General features: G+C 48.1%; 1 protein-coding gene and 2 long non-coding RNA genes across 4 annotated transcripts; 2 read left to right on the top strand and 1 right to left on the bottom strand.

The window, feature by feature from the left end:
- Positions 1–6,050: 6,050 nt before the first annotated feature.
- LOC123387773 lies at positions 6,051–15,214 on the bottom strand. Its single transcript, XR_006602268.1, has 4 exons — positions 14,955–15,214; positions 14,224–14,267; positions 10,524–10,623; positions 6,051–7,392 (listed from the first exon to the last, which is right to left on the bottom strand). It is a non-coding gene; the product is annotated as an uncharacterized LOC123387773 (long non-coding RNA).
- Positions 9,972–13,275, top strand: LOC123387774. Its single transcript, XR_006602269.1, has 2 exons — positions 9,972–10,625; positions 10,807–13,275. It is a non-coding gene; the product is annotated as an uncharacterized LOC123387774 (long non-coding RNA).
- Positions 15,215–15,249: 35 nt separating the features above from the next.
- TMEM86A (transmembrane protein 86A) lies at positions 15,250–19,658 on the top strand. Of its 2 annotated transcripts, none has more exons than XM_004752109.3 (3): positions 15,250–15,401; positions 17,518–17,782; positions 18,143–19,658. In XM_004752109.3, exons 1-3 carry the CDS (start codon positions 15,381–15,383, stop codon positions 18,577–18,579), a joined length of 723 nt encoding a protein of 240 aa, XP_004752166.2. In that variant the 5' UTR covers positions 15,250–15,380; the 3' UTR covers positions 18,580–19,658. The 2 variants fall into 2 exon arrangements, with proteins under 2 accessions (XP_004752166.2, XP_012911341.1); XM_013055887.2 differs by lacking the exon at positions 15,250–15,401 and adding an exon at positions 15,409–15,731.
- The last annotated feature ends 663 nt before the right edge of the window (positions 19,659–20,321 follow it).

The following is a 20,321-nucleotide window of genomic DNA, read 5'->3' as shown; positions in this document are numbered from 1 at the left end:
AGGGGTTATGTGAATCGTGAATCTGTGAATGTGATCTGTGAATCGCCAGGTTTACACACTTCACAGCACTCACCATAGCACATACCTTCTATCATGCATAATTTTTAGTGTAAGTATGTACCAACCAAAAAGTTATGTGTCATATGTATGAAATTCATATTTAGCTAGAGGTCCTGCGTTTTTTATTTGCTAAACGAGAATCCCAGAAACTAAGGGCGTGATTCCAGCAGCGTTTAGGCCCCGAGAAGGAGCAGGCAATTAGAGCATTTGTGAGGGCCTGTGGTAAAGCCAACCTCTACCACTAGGCGGCAGTAGAGGACAGGGTGGGGCAGGAGCAGGGGCTGGTGGTGGGTGGAGCGCAGGCCTAAAAGGGCCTTGGGAACGCTGTGCAGCTCCAATCAAACCACAAAAGAATAGCTCACAGGAAAAGAACAGCTCATGCATGGCTGATAAACGTGAAAAGAGGCTCAATCCCATTCATAATTAAATGAATAAACCTAAAATAAAATGAGATCTTTTCCACCTCTCCAGTTGGCAAAAATAAAAATGTCAGTAAAAGGGTTAATAACACTCAGTGTCGTGAAAGTGTGAGGAACCCGGTGCCGTCATCGCGGGATTAATATCAAAACTAAAAATGCATGCTGCTGTGAGCCAATGACTGAACTTTTAGGGATTTATTAAGCAGATGTGCTCATGTGAAGATACTCATTGTCGTACTAACCAAAACCAAAACAAATGGCCCAAATCCTCACCCAAAGGGAACTAACAAGCAGTAACAGGTCCAGGTAACGGAATACTGGGCAGCTGTTTAAAGAATGCCGTAGATTTGCTTGTGTATAAATTTGCTGGTGAATGGCGTATCCGTGTTGATGAGGAAAGGGTTCTGGGATATTCTGCCGGGTGAGTAAAGCAAGATGCAGACCACTGTATGTAGTTTTTTCCAATCTGTTTGTAATGGAGAGAGGAGGGGTGAGACCTACTTATAAATTCATTGCACATGTTTGAGACACTATCCAAAAAACCATCCACAATGGTTCTCCTTGAGGAGGGCGGGTGGGGGTCCCGGATGGGAAGGAAAGTTACTGTGCACTGTGCAGGTTTTACTTTTCATTAATTTTTTTTTAAGATTTTATTTATTTATTTGACAGAGAGATCACAAGTAGGCAGAGAGGCAGGCAGAGAGAGAGAGGAGGAGGCAGGCTCCCTGCTGAGCAGAGAGCCCGATACGGGGCTCGATCCCAGGACCCTGAGATTATGACCTGAGCTGAAGGCAGAGGCTTTAACCAACTGAGCCACCCAGGCACCCCATATCATCATCATTATTAACCACAAGTAGGTACTACCTAGAAATTTAAAATAAAGAAGAACTTTGAAAAAACAGAGACTGACAAAGTCAGACTAAGAAGTAGAAGGAAAAGGGTCCAAAACGTAAGATGGGGAAGAAATGGGTCTAGCCCCTAAGGCTGGAGTGAATCAAATGATCAAAGCAGTAGTAAGCTGCCTGGAAAAAGCCTTTGGTTTTCAGGAGGCCTGGCCTGGCCTCCTTTCGTGTGAGCTGGGGGAAATGCTCAGGACTCGGGAAGCTGCTGTGGGTGGATCCCACCCACTGACTCCTTCTTGGGCAGCTGGAGGCTAAAAGCACATCCATATGAACTGAAGGTAAGCAAGGCCAGCACGGAGCGGGGCCTGAAACCTGTCTTCACTTGGGTACTTTACTTCAATTAACACAGTCTTGCGCATCATTTTTTAAATTTCACAAAGAGCTTGTGGTCAGCTTAGCCACTTAGGCTAGAAGGTTAACAGTAGCCAGGAAAGAAAGGCAGAGGAGCCCGAAGTAAGGGCTGTGCTAAAGGAGGGAAACAAAGAGAAGTTTAGAATTTAGAAGCTAGAAGTTTAGAAGTTCAGAAGCTAGAATTTAGAATAAGAACAGTGGTTCGCAAAGTGTGTACTCCAGGCAGGGCCCCAGAACATTGAAAAACATGGACTCCACCTCCTTCCACATTCGTGATTAAGAAGTAAAAAGATATGGAAATCCAGCAAAGTTCTGAGTATTTCTACTCTGATGACTTTGATCTTTTAAAATACCAAACATAAAATTCTTTTCTGATATTTCTGCTTCCCTTATTTGTTGACACTCTGAACCTGTGCTTAAGTCTCTCTACGGGAGAATTCATGACTGTCCCCAGTCTACCAGTATCAAAATTACCTGGCTTTTCTTTCTTTCTTTTTTTTTTTTAAGATTTTATTTGTTTATTTAACAGAGAGAGACAGCAAGAGAGGGAACACAAACAGGGGGAGAGGGAGGGGCAGATGCAGACTCTCCACCGAGCAGGGAGCCCGGTGCGGGGCTCAATCCCAGCACCCCAGGATCATGACCTGAGCCGAAGGCAGACGCTTAATGACTGAGCCACTCAGGCATCCCCAATTACCTAGCTTTTCGGTGGCTACCAAGTGGGAAACTCTAGAAGTGGGTCCAGGAAACGGAATTTTAGCCAGAAGAAGAAATAATAGTAATAATAAATTTAAGTAGCCAGTGTCCACTTTGGCTCCCACGACTTTTGCCTCCTGATATTCACACCCTGTACAGTTTCCTCCTACATTGCCTGGGGGCAGCATATGGCGGATGTGAAGCAGCTGTGTCACTTCAGAGATTAGGTTATAAATGATTTAGGCTTCCATCTGTACTGTCCGCTTTTCCTCTCTTTCTTGGATCTGTCGCTCTGGGGAAGCAAACTTCTATGTTGTGAGCAGCCCTATGGAGAGGCCCACATGGCCAGGCTTGGAAGCCTCTGTCCAGCTAAGAACAGAAGATTGCCAGCAACTGGGTGAAAGGTTGGAAGCAGATTCTCCTACTCCAATTGAGTCTTGTGATGACTGCTGTCCTAGGTGACCAGTTGACATGTTGTCTAGGACCTCAGGAGATAGCCTGACCTAGACTTATCTCTGCAAAAGCCACTTCTGGATTCCTGATCTCTAGAAACTGTGAGATAATGAATGTCTATTTTTTTAAGCTGCTAAGTTTAGGAATAACTAAGCAGAAACCGATAACTAATAGAAGTACCATTTGTTGAAAGCTTACTGTGTATCATGTTCCCTTCTGAGTGTTCAACAGGAACCCTGTAGATTTGTTATTCCACAAGAATTTCTCAGTATATTTGTGAGATGGGAATTATCCACCCCATTTGTAAGGGAAGAAACTAAAGTTCAATACAAGTGTTAGAAACCATTATTGTGCATATAAAGCTTAAAAGAGATTATCCAAAATGTTGAGTGAAAATATTACCAACCAGTTACTTTAACCATAAAATATTTTTTTATTAGACCCATGCTTTGGTATAATTATCAGAAAATATAATTTTATATTTCTTCCAAAAAATGCACTCCCAAGTGTATTCAGAGGAGCTGAATTAGGTGACCATTAAGCATAATGTTTTCCACCTAAATTTTGGAGAATTTCTGCCAAATCCAGCATTTTAAAATTTAGGCACAATTAACACAAAGGCAGCCTTTCTGAAAATTGATTGATTTTAAAGTAGATTCCCCCCACCACCTTTTTTTGGTCAGTTTACTTATTTGTGTCAATAAAAATCAAGCCATCAGCACAAATGACAAAAGGGAAAGATAAGGGTTAAGAGAATTTAAATGACTTACAAGCATTCTCAAAGTGGTTAGTTGGCTTGCTAAGCCCGGACTGGAGCCTTGGCCTCTGGACACCTAGACTGGGGCCATTCCTATAGCGTGGCATTTTCTCTCTCTACTTTGTGAGATCCTGTACGGTTCCCATACAGTCCAGTCATACCTGCAAGGTGCAGCTGGCTTGCAGGTTCTGAACGCACCTTGGATGTCAGGGTAGAGTGTATCAGCTGTGCCCTGTGACTTTGGGAGTCACGCAGGGAGGAGAGAGCGGAAGCTCTGGCTTAAGGAGCTGAATGTTATCTAATCCCCTTCCCCCAGCTTCCTCCTCCAACTGTGCTCATTTCTGCTGTTCCGGGAAGCAGTGGGAGAGCAAGTATGGATTTTTAGAACCATCTAGACCTGATATCAAATGCTGGCTCTGCCAGTTACTTGCTGTGTGGTCTTAGCCTAGCAACTTGGCCTCTCTGTACTCGAGCTCCTTATTTTCATTCATTCATTTGTTCATTTGTTCACATGTTTATTTAAAAATATTTATTGAGAGCTTACTAGGCATAGAATTACCTGGTGAACAAAACAAAGTCCCTTATCTCCAAGAGCTTTCATTCTAGCAGATGTGGAGGGTTGTTGGGGAGACAGACAATAAACAGGAAAACTAATACATAATGATACATGGGGATGGCAGTAGGTGTTGTGAAGACAATGAAACAGGGTAAAGTGATAGAGTGAAGAGAGGTGCCACTTCTCTGTAAAAGGAAATGGTAATTCCTACTTCACAGGGTTGATCTAAAGATTTCATAAAATGTGACGTATGGCTAGACATTGTTCCAAGTAGTACAGATACATGAACTCATGTAAATCACCTCATTTTACAGATCAGCTGAGGCACATGTAGGTTGTACTACTTGCCTAAGGTCAGGTAGTTAGCAGAGGGTAGAATTGGAACATGAACTCGAACATTCTGACCTCAGAGACTATGTTTTTAAGTGATTTGCTTAATGTTAGTGGCTCTCTCAGCCTTTCATAAATTGATTTATGGAAGGTGGAAGAACCCAGAATGGGGCACATTCAATTTTGTTGGAGGTGGAGGTACGCAGATAGAGGCCAGGTGGGACTAGGGCAGCTTGTGAAGTGAAAGCGAAGGCATCTGGAAGGTGATGTAGCCATGTAACCTGGTGAAGCAACTATGTGATAAGGAAGGTGGCAGTTGAGGCTAATGGGAATAATGAAATACTGGGAGGATGAGGGAGGGTGTCTTCATTCAGCTTAGGTTGCTATAACAAAATACCAGAGGCTGGGTCACTTTAACAATAGACATGTCTTTCCTCACAGTTCTGAAGGCTAGAAAGTCTGAGATCGGCGTGCCAGCATGGTCGGGTTCTGGTAGGTACCCTCCTCCTGGCTTGCAGACTTGTCTTCTAGGTGCGTCCTCAATGTGGCAGAGAGAGAGTGAGCAAACTCTCCGGTGTCTTTTCTTATGAGGGCACTAATTCCATTCTGAGAGCCTTACCCTTGTGACCTCACTCACCCTAATTACCTCCCAAAGGCCCCGTAACCAAAGACCATCACACTGGGGGTTAGGGCTTCACTCTATGAGTTTGGAGAGGGACATGATTCGGCCTATGGCAGAGGGTATGGTTGGGACCTATGGCACCTACTGTCGGAATCCAAATCCACAAAGATTTCATGGGCAGGAATCTAACAGAGATCAAACGTAATGGGAAAAATTGCCAATCCCTGAATTTGATCCAAAAAATGGCAATGTCAGGGGATAGAAGAAAATATTTTGGATTTCGTTAACTATAAGCTCAGCCCAAGTGGTTGGGAAAATGAGGTCACCAAAAGAACTGACACTTCTCCTCTGGTCAGATGCAGTCATTCTTGGGACAGCATTATACTTGGGCACCCCTATAACACAGTCCTAAAGCGTCTTTTTGTATGAGGTCTCCCTGCCCTGCTCATCTCAAAACACATCCCATCTGCAACCCTCTTCCTCAGCTAGCTTCCTTTTTTTTTTTTTTTTTTTTTTTTAAGATTTATTCATTTATTTTAGAGAGAAAGAGTCAGGGGGAGGAGCAGAGGGAGAGAAAATCCCAAGGAGACGCCACACTGGGCATGGAGACCGACTTGGGGGTCAAAGCAGGGCTCGATCTCATGACCCTGAGATCACGACCTGAGCCAAAACCAAAAGTTGGGTGCTCAACTGACTGAGCCACTCAGGCACACACCCCACCCCCCCGGTATTTTCTTTTCTTTCTTTCTTTCTTTTTTTTTTTTTTTAAAGATTTTATTTATTTATTTGACAGAGAGAGATGACAAGCAGGCAGAGAGGCAGCCACAGAGAGAGAGGAGGAAGCAGGCTCCCCGCCAAGCAGAGAGCCCGATGCGGGGCTCGATCCCAGGACTCTGAGATCATGATCTGAGCCGAAGGCAGTGGCTTAACCCACTGAGCCACCCAGGCGCCCCAGCCCCCCCAGTATTTTCAAACAGCTTGTTATTTGTGGACTTTCTGAAGTATCAATGTATTAATTTTTAACGGACCATATATTACATAATGTGCCACAGTACACGAGGCCTTCGTATAGTTAATAGACAGCAGGAATTAAAATTTAAGAAAAATATACAGAATAGCAATTGAAGATTGAGAAAACTAAAATTGAGAGCCAGCCTAGGTTTATTTTATTTTAGTGGTACTGTCAGGCCAGCTCACAGACATTGGGGAAACCACTGAGGTCTTGGAGGAACACTGTTTGAGAACCACTACTTTACTATACAAGCATTTCCATTCTTTTCAACAACTCCCTCATTAACAGTGGTTTTTTTTTTTTTTTTTTTTTCTCTCTGGCCACAATATCCAGTCCTTCCACTCCTCCCTCTTCATCTTTTCTAGTTCTTCTCCCTCCAAGGGGTCCCTGCAGGGTGTATGGCCGGTAGACTCAGACATTCCCTCATTTATACAGCAAATCATCAGGAGAACGTACTATGTGCTGGATTCTGCTTTAAACATTGGTTATGAAATGATGACCAGAAACAGGCATGGGCTCACCTCTTATGGGGCTTCTAATCCAATCGGGGGAAGATAATCAAATCCACTGAGTTACACACACGATTATAAATTGAGATGTTGGCTAGCAAAGAGCAAATTGATACAGGCACCAAAAGGGCAAATATCAAAGGCAGCGGTTTGGTGCTTCCAACAAACAAGCTTTACGTAATAAAGTTACGTAATCAACCCCAGGAAGTCATAGGGAGACAGTTTTCACAAGTATGTGGGTGACTTCAATGTCTTATGATAAACCCAGTTTACAAGCTTAAGTAAACAACCCAATTTCACAACACAAACATCGTAACAAAAGTAGTTTCCTGTATGGTCTCAAGGTTATTTGTCAGCAACCCTTCAAGTATTAAAACCAACCTGTCTTGTTATAAGGAAGTCATTTGATAGTCAACAAACTTAAAATTTTATAATGGCGGGATATAAATAGAGATTTAATGAAATTTTATGGTAACCTAGATGTATATTCTCTATTTATTACCCAAGATGCAAGGCCAGCTGATACTTCTTCTCCAAGCACTGCGTCAACAGTCTTATTCAAGATTCTTCAATAATTGGGGAACTAAGGCTTGTGACCTCTGGCTTCAGATATAACTTCTGGCCAAGTCCAATTAAAGAATTTGAGGCATGGTTAATAATGACCTGTTTCTTTATAGGTGCAGTAGGTCAAGTCCCTTAGTCTCTCTGAGCCTCAAGTTCCCCATCTGCAAGATGAAACAATAATAGGGCCAATATCATAAAGGTATTGTGAGAATTAAAAAAAAAATACAGGTATAGCACCCAGCCTGGCATACAGCAAACACTGGAAAACATTTGTTGTTATTAATCCCAAAAGTGGAGCTTCCAGGACATTCATTGAAACAGAAATGTGATCTTTATGTCATGCTTCAGTAAAGAATTTACATGTTTATTTACCAGATGAATTAATGTTCTTTATAGCTCTCACAAAAGCAGAAATTCTTTTTGGCAATCTATCTGGAGAGCAATTTGTGAACCATAAATACAGTAATTCCCTTTGGTCTAATCATCCTACTTCCAAAAATGTTTCCTAAAAAAATAATCAAAAAAACGTAGGCAGAGATTATACAGAATATGTTCATTGCAGCATTATTGATAATAGCAAAACAATGTACATATTCAACAATTTGGGAAAATTAAATAAACTGTGGTGAATTTAGATTTTAAAACTTGAAACATGCGTGGAAAGCAACTGGAAGGAAATATACCAAAACGTTCAACTGTAATTCTCTCCAGACTGTGGCATGCTAGGCAATTCCTATAGTTTATACTTGTTCATATTTTCCAAATTTTTCATAATGAGTACATGTCACTTTCACAAGAAAACAGGTTCTTTTGAATAGCCTCATAGACAAAATCTTTCCCCTAAGCTCTGTAAAACACCACACTGGGATGGCAGAATCCTGAAGTAGGAAAGAACTGGAGAAAAATCATCTCTCTACCCTCTACTGTTCCCAGCTTCCTCTGGGACGACTGCAACAGCTTCCTAATTGTTCTCCTTGTCCCCAGTACTGACTGTGCCATCCCATTTCCCATACTGGTTGCTGTCAAATGAGACTTATATGGTGGAAATATGCTGGTTCCCCATGGACTTCGTCACCAAGATTTTTTCTTAAATCTCTTCCATATATATATATATATATATATATATATATATATACACACACAAATATACATATATGTGTGTGTGTATATATAAAATATTGTATATTTAATTTAAATTCAACTAACATATAATGCATTATTTGTTTCTGTGATTCATCAGTCTTATTTAACACCCAGTGCTCATAACAACACATACACTCCCCAATGCCCATCACACCATTACTCCTGTCCTCCAGCAACCCTCAGTGTGTTTCCTTTGAGTAAGAGTCTCTTATGGTTTGTCTCCCTCTCTGGTTTCATCTTGTTTCATTTGGTCATCAGTCTGAAATTCCTTAGACCACCACAAGCCAGTGCCCAAAGCACATGTCCTACCACTCTCCCTGGTACCCTTTGCTGCAGCCATACCTATGCACACCCCCACTCACTATACCTATGCACACTCCCACCTTTATGTCTTTGGACATGTCCACACTGCTCTGCCTGGGAAACCTGGCTTGCTCTTCAAGCTGTCTGATGCCCCCCACCCCAGTCCTGGTTCCCCTTTGGCTACCCTTTCTTTGGTGTCCCTTTTCATCACAAGTCCCCATGGTTACTTATTGATTTGTATGCTTGTGTCCAACACAAACGTTGTCAAACTTCAGTATGCATACGAATCCTTTGAGGGGAGCTTGTTAAAACACAGATCTCAGAGCGACTGAGGCAGAATTCCTGGGTGAAGTTCCATTACCTGTGCGTTTAGCCAGCTTCCCAAGGGACTCTGAGGCACTCCCAGGTCTATGAAGGTTGAGAAGTCCCACCCATCTTCAGAAGAGACTGTGCCTAAGTGATTCCAGGCAGACAAATGCCCACTCAGAAGGTAAGCATTCTATACGGAGTACTGATTTCAGCATCAGCGTGTTACGTGCCTTCTGCACTTTTCTCATGAAACTCCCACCCAAAACTCTCTGAGGGAATTACTTGTTTCCGCAAAGGAAACTGACACTCAGAAAGATTCAGACGTGTGCCTGGGAGAAAGTGGTGGAGCTGGGACTCTAACCAGGAACTGCTGGCCTCTGTGAGAGCCAGTGCTCTCTGGGTGCCCCATTCTTTATAGGGCACCATGCCTGCTGCTGGCCTAGAAGAAGGGGGAAAAAAATCAAGGTCATACAACCCTTGACACTAGGTTGAAGTCTATTTACAGGATTGGCCTCAATTCTGAGACTGCTTTCCATTTTAGGGTTAAAATGTTTTTTCCTTTACTAAGTGAGAGAGATGGTAGTTGATTGTTTTTAGTCTTTACGTAGCAAAATAAAAAACTGGTCGGGCACCTGGGTGGCTCAGTTGGTTAAACGACTGCCTTCAGCTCAGGTCATGATCCCAGGGTGCATGTGTAGAGTGGGGTGGGGGGGTCCCCGTTCAGCGGGGTGTCTACTTCTCCCCCTTCCATTGCCTTTCCCCCTGCTTGTGTTCTCTCTCTTAAAAAAAAAAATGCAACCCCTGTGCAGTCTTTTCTTAAATTAGACTTGTTCTGGAAATCTTAAAATGTGGTCCTGCTGATTTAAATGAGTGGGATCATCTAGGGTTTTTTTTTTCCCCTCAAAAACCATCCTCTTGCTCAAACCCCAGATAATTCTCCTTTCTTGTTTCTACTTCCTCATATTAATATCCCAACACTGAGGAAGAACAACTCAAAAGCACAACCCAAAGAGTTTAGGGTTGGATGGAACGGGAAGATGGAGTGGGACTGAGGTTTGCAAGACAGCTGAACTTGAGTAACCCCCACATGAGGGTTGACAAAACACTTGGACTTCACAGAGCTAGGGACTCTAGAAGCTTGGGCATTAGCGCTCATCTAATCCCACATACCCCATTGAAATCAGGGATCTCTCCTGAGGGATCTTTGGTATTGAGCCCTATTAGGAGACCCTTTGTTTTATATCTTTACAGTCAGAGAAATCTACATAGGTCCAATGGCCTCATGATGCCCTTGTCAAAAGACAAAGGAAAGGAAAGAGGAGCAGAAACCCAGGTGTATCTGGCTCCAAGCCCAGAAGTCAACCAAAGAGCCCAGAATGTCCTTAGTGACACTGACCCACATACTATCTCAAAAGAGCATTAAAATTTAGAACTGAGTGTCTGAAAAGAGGAGTCCTGCTAAAATCTCTGTCTTTTTCCTAAAGGCTCCAGGAGCAGACCCTGTATCATAGGCTACATCAGGTGCTCCAGAACTCACCTGCGAGGCGCACGTGGGCTCCAGCATGACAGAAGCATTCTGGAATGGATGTCTTCAGAGGATGAGTGATACTCATGGATTTCAGAACCTAGGCTGACTCCTGTAAGCAGAGAGGCACCTGTAGGAATGTCCTGTCCTGGGATGGGGGTGTTGAACCTCACAACAGACCATGAGCTGATGGAGCACACAGTCGGGAATGGAGAAGGGTCATTGTCCTCTGTCTTCAAAGCTTCTGACCCTACCACAATGGGGAAGCAGAACCACCATCTGTCATCTGTTCTAGGGAGGAGGCAACCAAACACGGAGACCACAGATCATCTGTGGAAGCGTATACTTCTCTGGGTGAGTGTGCTTGGCCCTGGGTATATTTGGGTTTAGCAAGATACATCTATTGGTCTGTGTGTTGGCTTCCTCTCTGGTCCTTCTTTTTATCCCTCCCTCTTCAATATCACATCCCCCAGGGTTTGGTCTGGCCCCTTTTCTCTGTTTCCTCAAGACCTTTCTCTGGTTAATTTCATTCACATAGCTTTCAACATGGCTACGAATTCCAAATCTATATCCCTGTGTTCACCTTGGTCCTGAGCACCAGATTTGTATCCAAACACCTTGATTTGTTTGACATACATCCAGCTTGCGCCTAAGAACTCACCAACTCCCCCACATTATTATCAGAATATCTGAACTTGCCACACCCTCGTGAACACCTCTTCATTAATGTCTGATTTTCTTCCCCAGATTTACAGGTGGGGCAGCGGTGGGATGGGATGTGGCAGGGTGGCTCTGAGAGTTGGTTAAAAGTGTTCTGGGAGCCCGGAACAAACATGCAGAAATGAACAGAGATCCAGCAACAGGTCAGGAATAAGGTAAGCAATTGTCTATGGCCATACCGCAGTGAACACACCCGATCTCCTCTGATCTCTCAAGAATAAGGTAAACAATTTAGAGCTGGATTACCATGCCAAGTGGAGCAAACCAGATGAGAACAAAGCATCTGGTGGCAAAACCATGGGGGTCAGAGATGGAGGAAATACTGGGTTAGATGAAGCCCCATAGGAGAAAGAGGCCCAGAATGATGGTCGGTCACCATTTCTACGTATTATCCATGTATCTGGCACGTGAGATCTGGGGACAATCAGAGAAGCTAGGGAACAGAAAACACCTAGCTTACTGTCATCCATCGATCGAGACCAGACTCCTCAGCCAGAACATTCAGATCCATTCTGACCTGGATCATGCTTATTTCTACAGGGTCACTCTTCACTTTCCAGCTCATGCCCCTACTGCAGGCATTTCCCCGAATTCAGTGTGTCTTTTGTGCTCCTCTGTGCACATGCAATTCCCCCTGCCTAGAACATGACTGCCATTTCCATTTCCATTTCCTCGGTAAGGACCAACTCATTCCTATGGAGTTAGCCCCAGCTTCCTCAGCATCTCCAGGCACAATGAATGATTCTGACATCTTTCTGATGTCACCCGAAACATGCTTTTTTACCTCAGTTCTTTCAGTTGCTGTACTACATGATAATGGTGTACTTGCCTGCCTTAACTGAGCTGTGTGTCCCATGAGGACAGAGCCTGTATCTTACTGCAGTGTTGAAACCCCCACATCTAATATGGTAGGTAGCACATAGTTGGTGCTCAGTAAACAGTTGCTGGGTGGATGGATGGATGGATGGACTCACATTCTTATCAGGGAGCCGGACAAGTAAAGAAAACAATTACAAAGCTGTGAGGAAAAGGCCGTGCTAACAGGTCATTTCGGGTACACAGAGGAAGGAATGCCTGACTTCAGGCAGCCCTACCCCCCTTTCTGCTCCCTGCAATATGCAATTCAACGTAAAAACGCTAAACAGTAAAATAAAATTTTTGAAACAAACAGGAAATCTTCTCCCTAGACATGAAATGTCATAAGCGCTTTCTTTTTGGGAAGGGGAGAACACCTCTGCTTTGTGGGTAACTCTACCAGTCAGGGTGCTTGTACCCTCAAGAATATGACAGAAGAGAAGGTCGTGGCTCTTGGTAGAGACGTGGGCAGGTTAAGGAAACCAGCCAGGACTGAAGGGGTACCCACCTAAAGACAAGCGACAGCAGGAGGAAGTTGCCCTGCCTAGGCCTGGGCCACGGAAGAGCCCAGCCACTGCCAGAACTTGAGCTCAGCCCAGCGAGCTGGTGGTGGTGGTGGTGGGGGTGATCCCCAATCACACCCTCCTTCCACCTTCAGATCTGCCTCTGTCTCTTGTTAACCAAACTCCATCAGGAGCCAGAGGGCAAGTGAGCCCAGGTGACACAATCATAGAGGTCAGCCTCTGGGGCAGGGGAGAGAAGGGCTGAGAATGGAACTGGGTAGTGAGAGGACAGAGAATAACCAGCACTGTGGGGAGAAATGCCTCTGCTTTGCAGGTGACCTATGTCTGTGATCATTTCCTGCTGAGGATGCAAACATTGATTGAGGCCCCACAGATGACAAGTCTACATCTCGGGCTTTCTGTATTTGGATATTTGTGTAGCCAAGCTTATTAAAATCTGTGCCCCTTAATTAGTAGGTCTGGGATGGGGCGAGGGTATCTAGGTTTTTAAAAAGCTTCCCAAGAAATTCTGATAGGCCCTGCTTGTTGAGAACCACTTTTATAGCCCCATCCTCTCACTTTTGTCAACAGGGAAACTAACCTCGAGGAAAGGGAAGAAGGCCCTGACTTGTTCTCGCCCTGAGAATTATCCCTTAGGTGACATTAAAGGGTTTGGCTGGAAAACAGATTCTCCATTTCTCCATTTTTTGATGAGGAAACCCAGGCTTCAAAGATGGAGTGACGTGCCCAGTTAATAGAGCTAGTAAGTCCCAGAGAAGGAGGGACTAGCACCAAGTACAGTAGTTCTAACTTTCAATCCAGGCTTTTTTTTCTAGGCAGGACACTGTAGGAAGGGGTGTATACGTGCTGGGGGCACCAAGCCCCCTAGGTAGCAATTATAGTCTCCCATTCTGGCAAGGTAGGTCTCCCCACTGCCCCTGGCTGGGAAGAGAGTGGAGCAGGCAGAGTTCCCTGCCCCCTGGGGCCCTACGCAGAAGGGGCCTGAAGGCGATGGGAGAAGGCTGTGTGTGACCCCCAATCCCAAGTCTTGATTCTCAATCTAGTGCCCCTGCCTCTGAATCTCTGCTTGTCAATTCTATCATGACAGAGGGCTGCTCCCCACTCCACTCGGGTGTTAGGTCAGCACAGGCTTTGGGAAAGCTGGGCTGGTCCCAAAAGAAAAAGAAAGGGACCCATTATGGGAGGGGCTCACAGAAGGCAAGCCGTAGGCTTCTCTTGGCCTAGCACCAGGTTCGGGTGCAGCAACAGTGTCAGTCCAGGATGTTTAAAACTCCTTGTTGGCTGCTAATTGAGGCCAGTTAGGGCTGGTTATCCCCTCCAACCCCAATTCCCAAAGCCGGGCACGTGGCGCCTTCTCTCCTCCTACAGAAAGACCGCAGGCCATCCTTTGAAAAGTATCTGAAATCTCTGTCTCCAGGATGCCTCCAGGATGACATCAGCATCCCACTCCTTCCCTGTCCTACACAACCTGATGGCCTGGGAGAAAGCTTAGAGATTATGCATTTATCTTATATATGAGGAAATCAAGCCGAGAGAGGGCAGCTGATTCACCCAGTCGCCCAACATGGACCTGGCAAATTAGAACAGAGATCCCTGTTCACTTAACTACTTACCATGGAATTCTCACGGTTCTGATGAAGCCCAGTCGCAAATGTGTCTGTAATGTGTCGCAAATTAGTCTCTGTTATCTTGACACTCAAGCTTCTTAAGCCGGATTTTGGCAAAGCTAGTTCCTACTCGTGTGGGTCCTTAAGTATGCTCAGGTCTGTCTGAGGTGCTCAGGTCTGTCATTCCTGGTGTGTTCTTGTGTTAGAGTTGTGTCTGAGCTATGAGAGGCATGTACCTAAGAGCAATTAAGTATTTGTGGTCTGGAGGTGTGCCTGTCTCTGCCTCTCTTTATGTTGAAGGACGTGTGTCCACCTGCCACTGGTGGTTTTAGGTCTACATATTTGTTTGATGCCTAAGGGTAATTGTGATTCTGTATATGTTTGTATATACGTGAGGACAATGGGTCTATGGGCTGCTCTGGACTTATTGAGGTGTCTCTTTTCATGTTGAAGGTGCTATGTACGCTGACCGCTGTGTCCATTTGCATGTGTGTTTGTACACAATGAAGGCTGTGGGTCTAATTGTAACTATGTCTGGGTGTGGGGCGTGTGGCTGGCTCAGTCGGTTAAGCGGCTGCCTTGGGCTTGGGGTTGTGATCCCAGGGTCCTGGAATCGAACCCTACATCGGGCTCCTTGCTCAGCAGGAGTCTGCTTCCCCCTCTCCCACTCCCCCTGCTTCTGTGTGCGCTCCCTCTCTCTCTCAAATAAATAAGTAAAATCTTAAAAACAAACAAACCCGATGTTCGAGTAAACCGCGTGTTTAAAAGCTGAAGGGAATCAGCTTTTTATCCCCGGGTTACATCGTGGGCCCACGACAGGAATGTGTTTGACTCTCAGCCAACCTCGGTCTTCACTGGGGGTGGGGAGTGGGGGGTGGGGGGGTGGGGGGCGGTGTCACAGTCAGATTCCGGGATGCCCAGGCCCGGGCTCCAGGATGGGCGGGGCCTCGGACGCCCCGCCCCTCGCCCCCCGCCCTCTCATTGGCGGTGAGCGCCGTGACGTCCGGGGGATCGCAGACAGAAATCCCAGCGCCGGGCGAGCGGGAGGTATTGTCCGTCACCCGGGGCTTTGTTACGTCTTCGCCTGCTCACCTGGCCGCGGGCGCGTCCTGGCCGCTGCAGCCCGGAGCGGAGTGTCAGCCGCTGCCGCCGCCGCTGCCGCCATGGTGTCCCCGGTCACTGTGGTGAGTGAGCGAGCGAGCGAGCCAGTGTCCGGCGCGGCCGGAGCCCACCGGCCTGGGGACTGGGCTGCGGCAGGCCAGGCCGTCGGAGGCCGAGGAAGGGCAGGGATCCCGCGGCGGTTGGCGTCCTCGGGCGGGGAGGCGGGCGCTGTCAAGGGCCCCGCACCCGGGACCCGCGGCGCCCCTCCTCCACGCAGCCCCCGCCCGCCCGGGGGAGGGAGGAAAACAGTGGGCACGTGACTCGGAAGCGTGACTTTGTTGATGTCTGTGTGTCCGACGCGGGTCGGCGGGGTGGCCGCCAGGGAGAGAGAGGCGACAGCAGCTGGCCGCCAGGTTCTGCGTGGGCAGACCACAGGGAGGCGTGGGAGAGGGCGGGGAAGGGCAGGAGGGTGACTGGGACCTCTTGGGAATCCTGGCCAAACTTGTTTCCTCCCGCTCCTCATCCTATAAACAAGCCTGGGGCGCTAGAGGGGAAGTCCCTGAGTCCATGCAGCGTTGGTAATGCGCTGGAGGAAGAGGGCTCCTCCTCTCTTGACCACTCTTCCTATTAAGACTTCTCAACTCGAACTTCTTTCTCTTCCCCACCCTTCATCTTCTAGTGTTGGATTCTCTCTGTCAAAAGTCTCGCCAGCTGCTACTACTCTACGGCCTGTTTCTCCTTACAGGAAATATGGGGCTGGGGGAGGGGTATGGAGCAGACGTTGATGTTTCCAAGGGCTGGCAGGTTGTTGCTGTGGAGAACTGGGGACTGCGGGATTGTTCATCTGCTCCAGTTTCTTCCTCTACCCATGCCCTTACCCCAATGAGCCTGGATAGGGGAGATCTCCATAGGAAGGAACTTAGTCATCTTTTCTCCCTGCTCTCACCCGTGGCAGAGCAAGGGCAGGCTTGGACCCTGGACCTACCCATCTGCCTCTTCCCAGCCTCCTCCATCACAGTCTGATCAGTCCTCAGGTAACTGGCAGTCTGGGAATCAGTGTGTTCCCAGAGCCTTGTGCTGGACAGCTCACCCAGCTAGAGGCACAATCATTTTGGGCAGAGTGTATGTATACAGGGAACCTCAGGAGTTTTGAATCGCTCACAGAGACCCTGTACCCAAAGCCCAAAAAAAGGGGGAGCTTCAGGGGATCACAGATTCAGAATATTTGCAGTAGCCCCCTCCCTCAGTTTGGAGAGTACTTGAAGTGGCCTCGGACATACCTTTCTTTAGCTGCCCTCCCCCCTAATCTGGCTGAGGCCAAGTCAGCTGCTCCAACTTCCCCCTTTCAGTTCCACATCTCCCAGCCAGTCTGCTGGCTGTAGATCAAAAGCTGGAAAGAGAACCCCTCCCCTGCTTCCTGCCTCTCTTTTTGATGAACTCTTGAATTGCTCTTATTTTCTTGGAAATGAGACTGACCAAGAGACACCCTGCCCCTTCAACTCCCTGATCCCTGAAATCGTCCTCTAGCAAGCATCCCTATCTCCTCTCCTCGCTCTTGATGGTACCTTGAGGCTGGTACCTTTTGGGACAGCTGGAATGAAGGCTGAGGAGCAGGCTGGCCAAGGAGAGAGCCTGTGGGGGTTGAGGGCTCACCCTCACACATTCCTGGCACTCACCGGGTGTTGCCAGGGCCCTAAGCCTGTGCCCGGGCCCCACTGCGGAGGATCACGAGTTGGCTAGTTGTGGCGTCTCTGTGGTTTCCTGCTGACTCCACTCCATTCCAGACAGCCGGTGGCTGATGCTGGCAGAGATGGGTTAAAGGGGCTTTGGGGAGGACAGGGAGGAGCCAGGAAGGGAGAAGCGTTGCTTGCAGGAGGGGACTTTATCCCCAGTTATGTTTTTTCTGCCTAGTGAGTGACCATTCTGGTCCTGCTTTGGGTCAAGAAGGTACACGGGCAGCAGAACAGTGGAGCCCTTCCCCTTCCTAATTGGTTAAGCCCCAGGGTGATGATGGGAATGTGTGTACTCTGCTGGCTGGTTGGGACAGGCCAAACTGGGTTTTGGGGGGTCAATCCTCCCTGCTTGGGAGGCAGGTCTGGCTCTGGGGTATATGTCTGGGTTGAGGGTGCTGGCTCTGAACACCTCCGTGGGCTTCCGAGTTCCAAGTGCTGAGTGCTGCCCTTGTCCTGTGTCCTCCAGGTGAAGAGTGAGGGACCCAAGCTGGTGCCCTTCTTCAAGGCCACCTGCGTGTATTTTGTGCTCTGGCTGCCCTCGTCCAGTCCATCGTGGGTCAGCGCCCTCATCAAGTGCCTGCCCATCTTCTGCCTCTGGCTCTTCCTTCTGGCCCATGGCCTAGGATTCCTGCTGACCCATCCCAGTGCCACCCGCATCTTTGCGGGGCTCGTCTTCTCTGCTCTAGGTGATGCCTTCCTCATCTGGCAGGACCAGGGTTACTTTATGCACGGTCAGTTGCCCTAGTAGCTGCTTGGGAGGAATCCTGGGGCTGGGTGCTAGCGGGTCTTAGGTGGCCAAGGACTGGGGAGAGGGAGCTTTGGAACAAGAATATGGTGAATCTGAGGGGTTCTAAGGCCAAAGACTGTGGGGCCCTTGCACTGAGGATTCCCTTGCACTGATCTGGTTATCAGTTCTAGAGTTTCTCAGGGGAAGGGAGAGTGTATCTTTACCTCTGTGCATTTCCTCCCACCCCTGAGACTTCCCAAAGCTGCTGGGTTATCCCCACACCCCCCTCCTAACCCCCCCACCCCGTTACTCATTACTCCCCTGAGCCCGCCCTCAGCATCCCCTCATCCCCTCTCACTCCCAGGTCTGCTGATGTTTGCTGTGACCCACGTGCTCTACGCCTCAGCCTTTGGCATGCGGCCATTGGCTCTTCGGACAGGCCTGGTGATGGCAGTGCTGTCGGGCCTGTGCTATGCTCTCCTCTACCCATGCCTCTCAGGTGCCTTCACTTATCTGGTGGGGATCTATGTGGCCCTCATCGGCTTCATGGGCTGGCGGGCTGTGGCAGGACTCCGGCTGGTCGGGGCAGCCTGGCGCTGGACCGAGCTGGCAGCAGGCAGTGGTGCGCTGCTCTTTATCATCTCAGACCTGACCATCGCCCTCAGCAAGTTCTGCTTCCCGGTGCCCTACGCACGGGCACTCATCATGTCTACCTACTATGCTGCCCAGATGTTCATCGCCCTGTCTGCCGTTGAGAGCCGGGAGCCAGTGGAAGACTACAGACAGAGCAAGGCCAACTGAAGGGCCAGGGTCTGGTTACCCCTCTCTCCTTCTGGGGCAGGGGTCCAGAACCTGCAAGAACTGGGTTAGGATGGCTGTAGGCCTAAGCTGGAGGAGCAGATACCACCTGGAAAATGTACAAGTTTGAGGGGGTAAGCAGGAAAAGGATCTCTCTAGCAAAGCTCGTGGTCTGAAACAATTCTGAGAGCCCCAAAGAGCCAGCCTAATTCCCCTTGAGCCAGGGCCGGAATTAGACCTCTCCCCACTTCTAACCCCACCGGGACTGTCAAAGCCCCTCTGGAGGGTGATGGTGCTCCATGTCTTGACCTCCCCCCACTTCTACTAGATGGAAGAATCTGACTGACACATTCCTGCTCTTTCTCATCTGTACAGAGTTGAGGGAAGAGAGAAGTCTGAGCTGAGATGACCCAAACCCAGGGCTTGAAGCCCCTTTTGCAGGCCCCTAGTTGGGAAGATTGGATGAGGGTGGAGTCTCCCTTTCCTTCATCTATCCTTGTTACTTGAACAATCTCCGTTTCTAAGTGTTGGGTGGGAAGGTGTAGGGGCGTCTTGTTGAGGTAGGTGAGACTAGGGACTTCATTGGCCTGGGAGCTTGGGTGACCAAGGATTTAAGTTGGTCCCATCTCTCTCAGGGGCTAGCCCAGACTGCAGGCCCACCACCACCACCCTTAGACCCTGTCCCCAGGGCTAGAGTGAACCATGCCAAAGGAAGGGGCCAGCCTGTATGTGTGTATGTGAGTCTATGTGTATGTGGTCTGTCTCCCCAGCCTGTCTGTCTTACTGTGCCATCTGTCTCTGTCCTGCTGTCTAAGTCTTATAGGGAGAGGGCCTCAGGGAGTTGCTGAGAGGGTGCTGAGCCTGGCTTAGAGAGCTGGGACCCTACCCTGCCTCCATCAGTGCTTTTCTGTCTGCCCCTTCTGCACTGGGAGCCAGAGGAGGGGGCTCCAATGACATTCTAGGGTCATAAGACCTAAGGCACATTCAATGCAAAAGGAGCAAGGATGGGACAGCTCCATCCTTTGCTGCTCATGTGAAAAAAAATTAAATAAAAACCAAGGGCCGTTGGCTGTCCTCTTGTCCGCCTGTGTGGCATGTGCCTGTCCTGGAGGGGAGGGGTTGGGGGACATGGTGCCAGGGGCCCTGGATGTCCTTACAGCTTGGGTCACAGTCCTGGCCAGTGCATCTTGGCGCCAGGCGGTCTCCCTGGCTCTGGTGACACGGTGCTGGTTGGAGTGGGTCTCACTTCCCCAGTCACGTGTCCGGGTGAGGATGGTGTTCAGGAGGATGGGGGATGGGTAGTATTTACTACCATCCAAGTTTCTCCTTGATACGTTCCCCTGCGCACCGGTGCCTGGCACCTTTGGTAAGTCTTAGTTACCCCGGCCCTCTCCTGCTGCCCACCTCCTCCCAGACCTGCTTTGTGCTCCAGAATGATCCATATTCCCTTCAAGGGTCTCCTCTCTCCTTGGACTGTGGGCTCAGTTAAACAGCAGGGAGGAGGGAGATTAGATTGGTTGATTTGTACTAGAGATGGGAAGCCCCGGCCAAACAATGGAGTGGAGTCACTCCACTCCAGGGGCATTTGCATCTTAATGGGCAGTGCCCTGACCCAGAAGCAGAAAGGGAAGCCTTGGGTAGTGGTGAATATGTCCTTAGTGGAGAGGTTGTGGAGTTGTGGGGCCCGGAGAGAGGAGGCTCAGTCCCATGTGGGTGGTGGGTGAATCCGTGATTTCCAAACTAGA

Source organism: Mustela putorius, unplaced genomic scaffold (assembly GCF_011764305.1).
Source record: "Mustela putorius furo isolate JIRA1106 unplaced genomic scaffold, ASM1176430v1.1 tig00003859_pilon_pilon_pilon, whole genome shotgun sequence".
Taxonomy (NCBI): domain Eukaryota; kingdom Metazoa; phylum Chordata; class Mammalia; order Carnivora; family Mustelidae; genus Mustela; species Mustela putorius.
The sequence above is the reverse complement of the archived record's forward strand: the minus strand, read 5'-3'. Positions and strand labels throughout refer to the sequence as shown.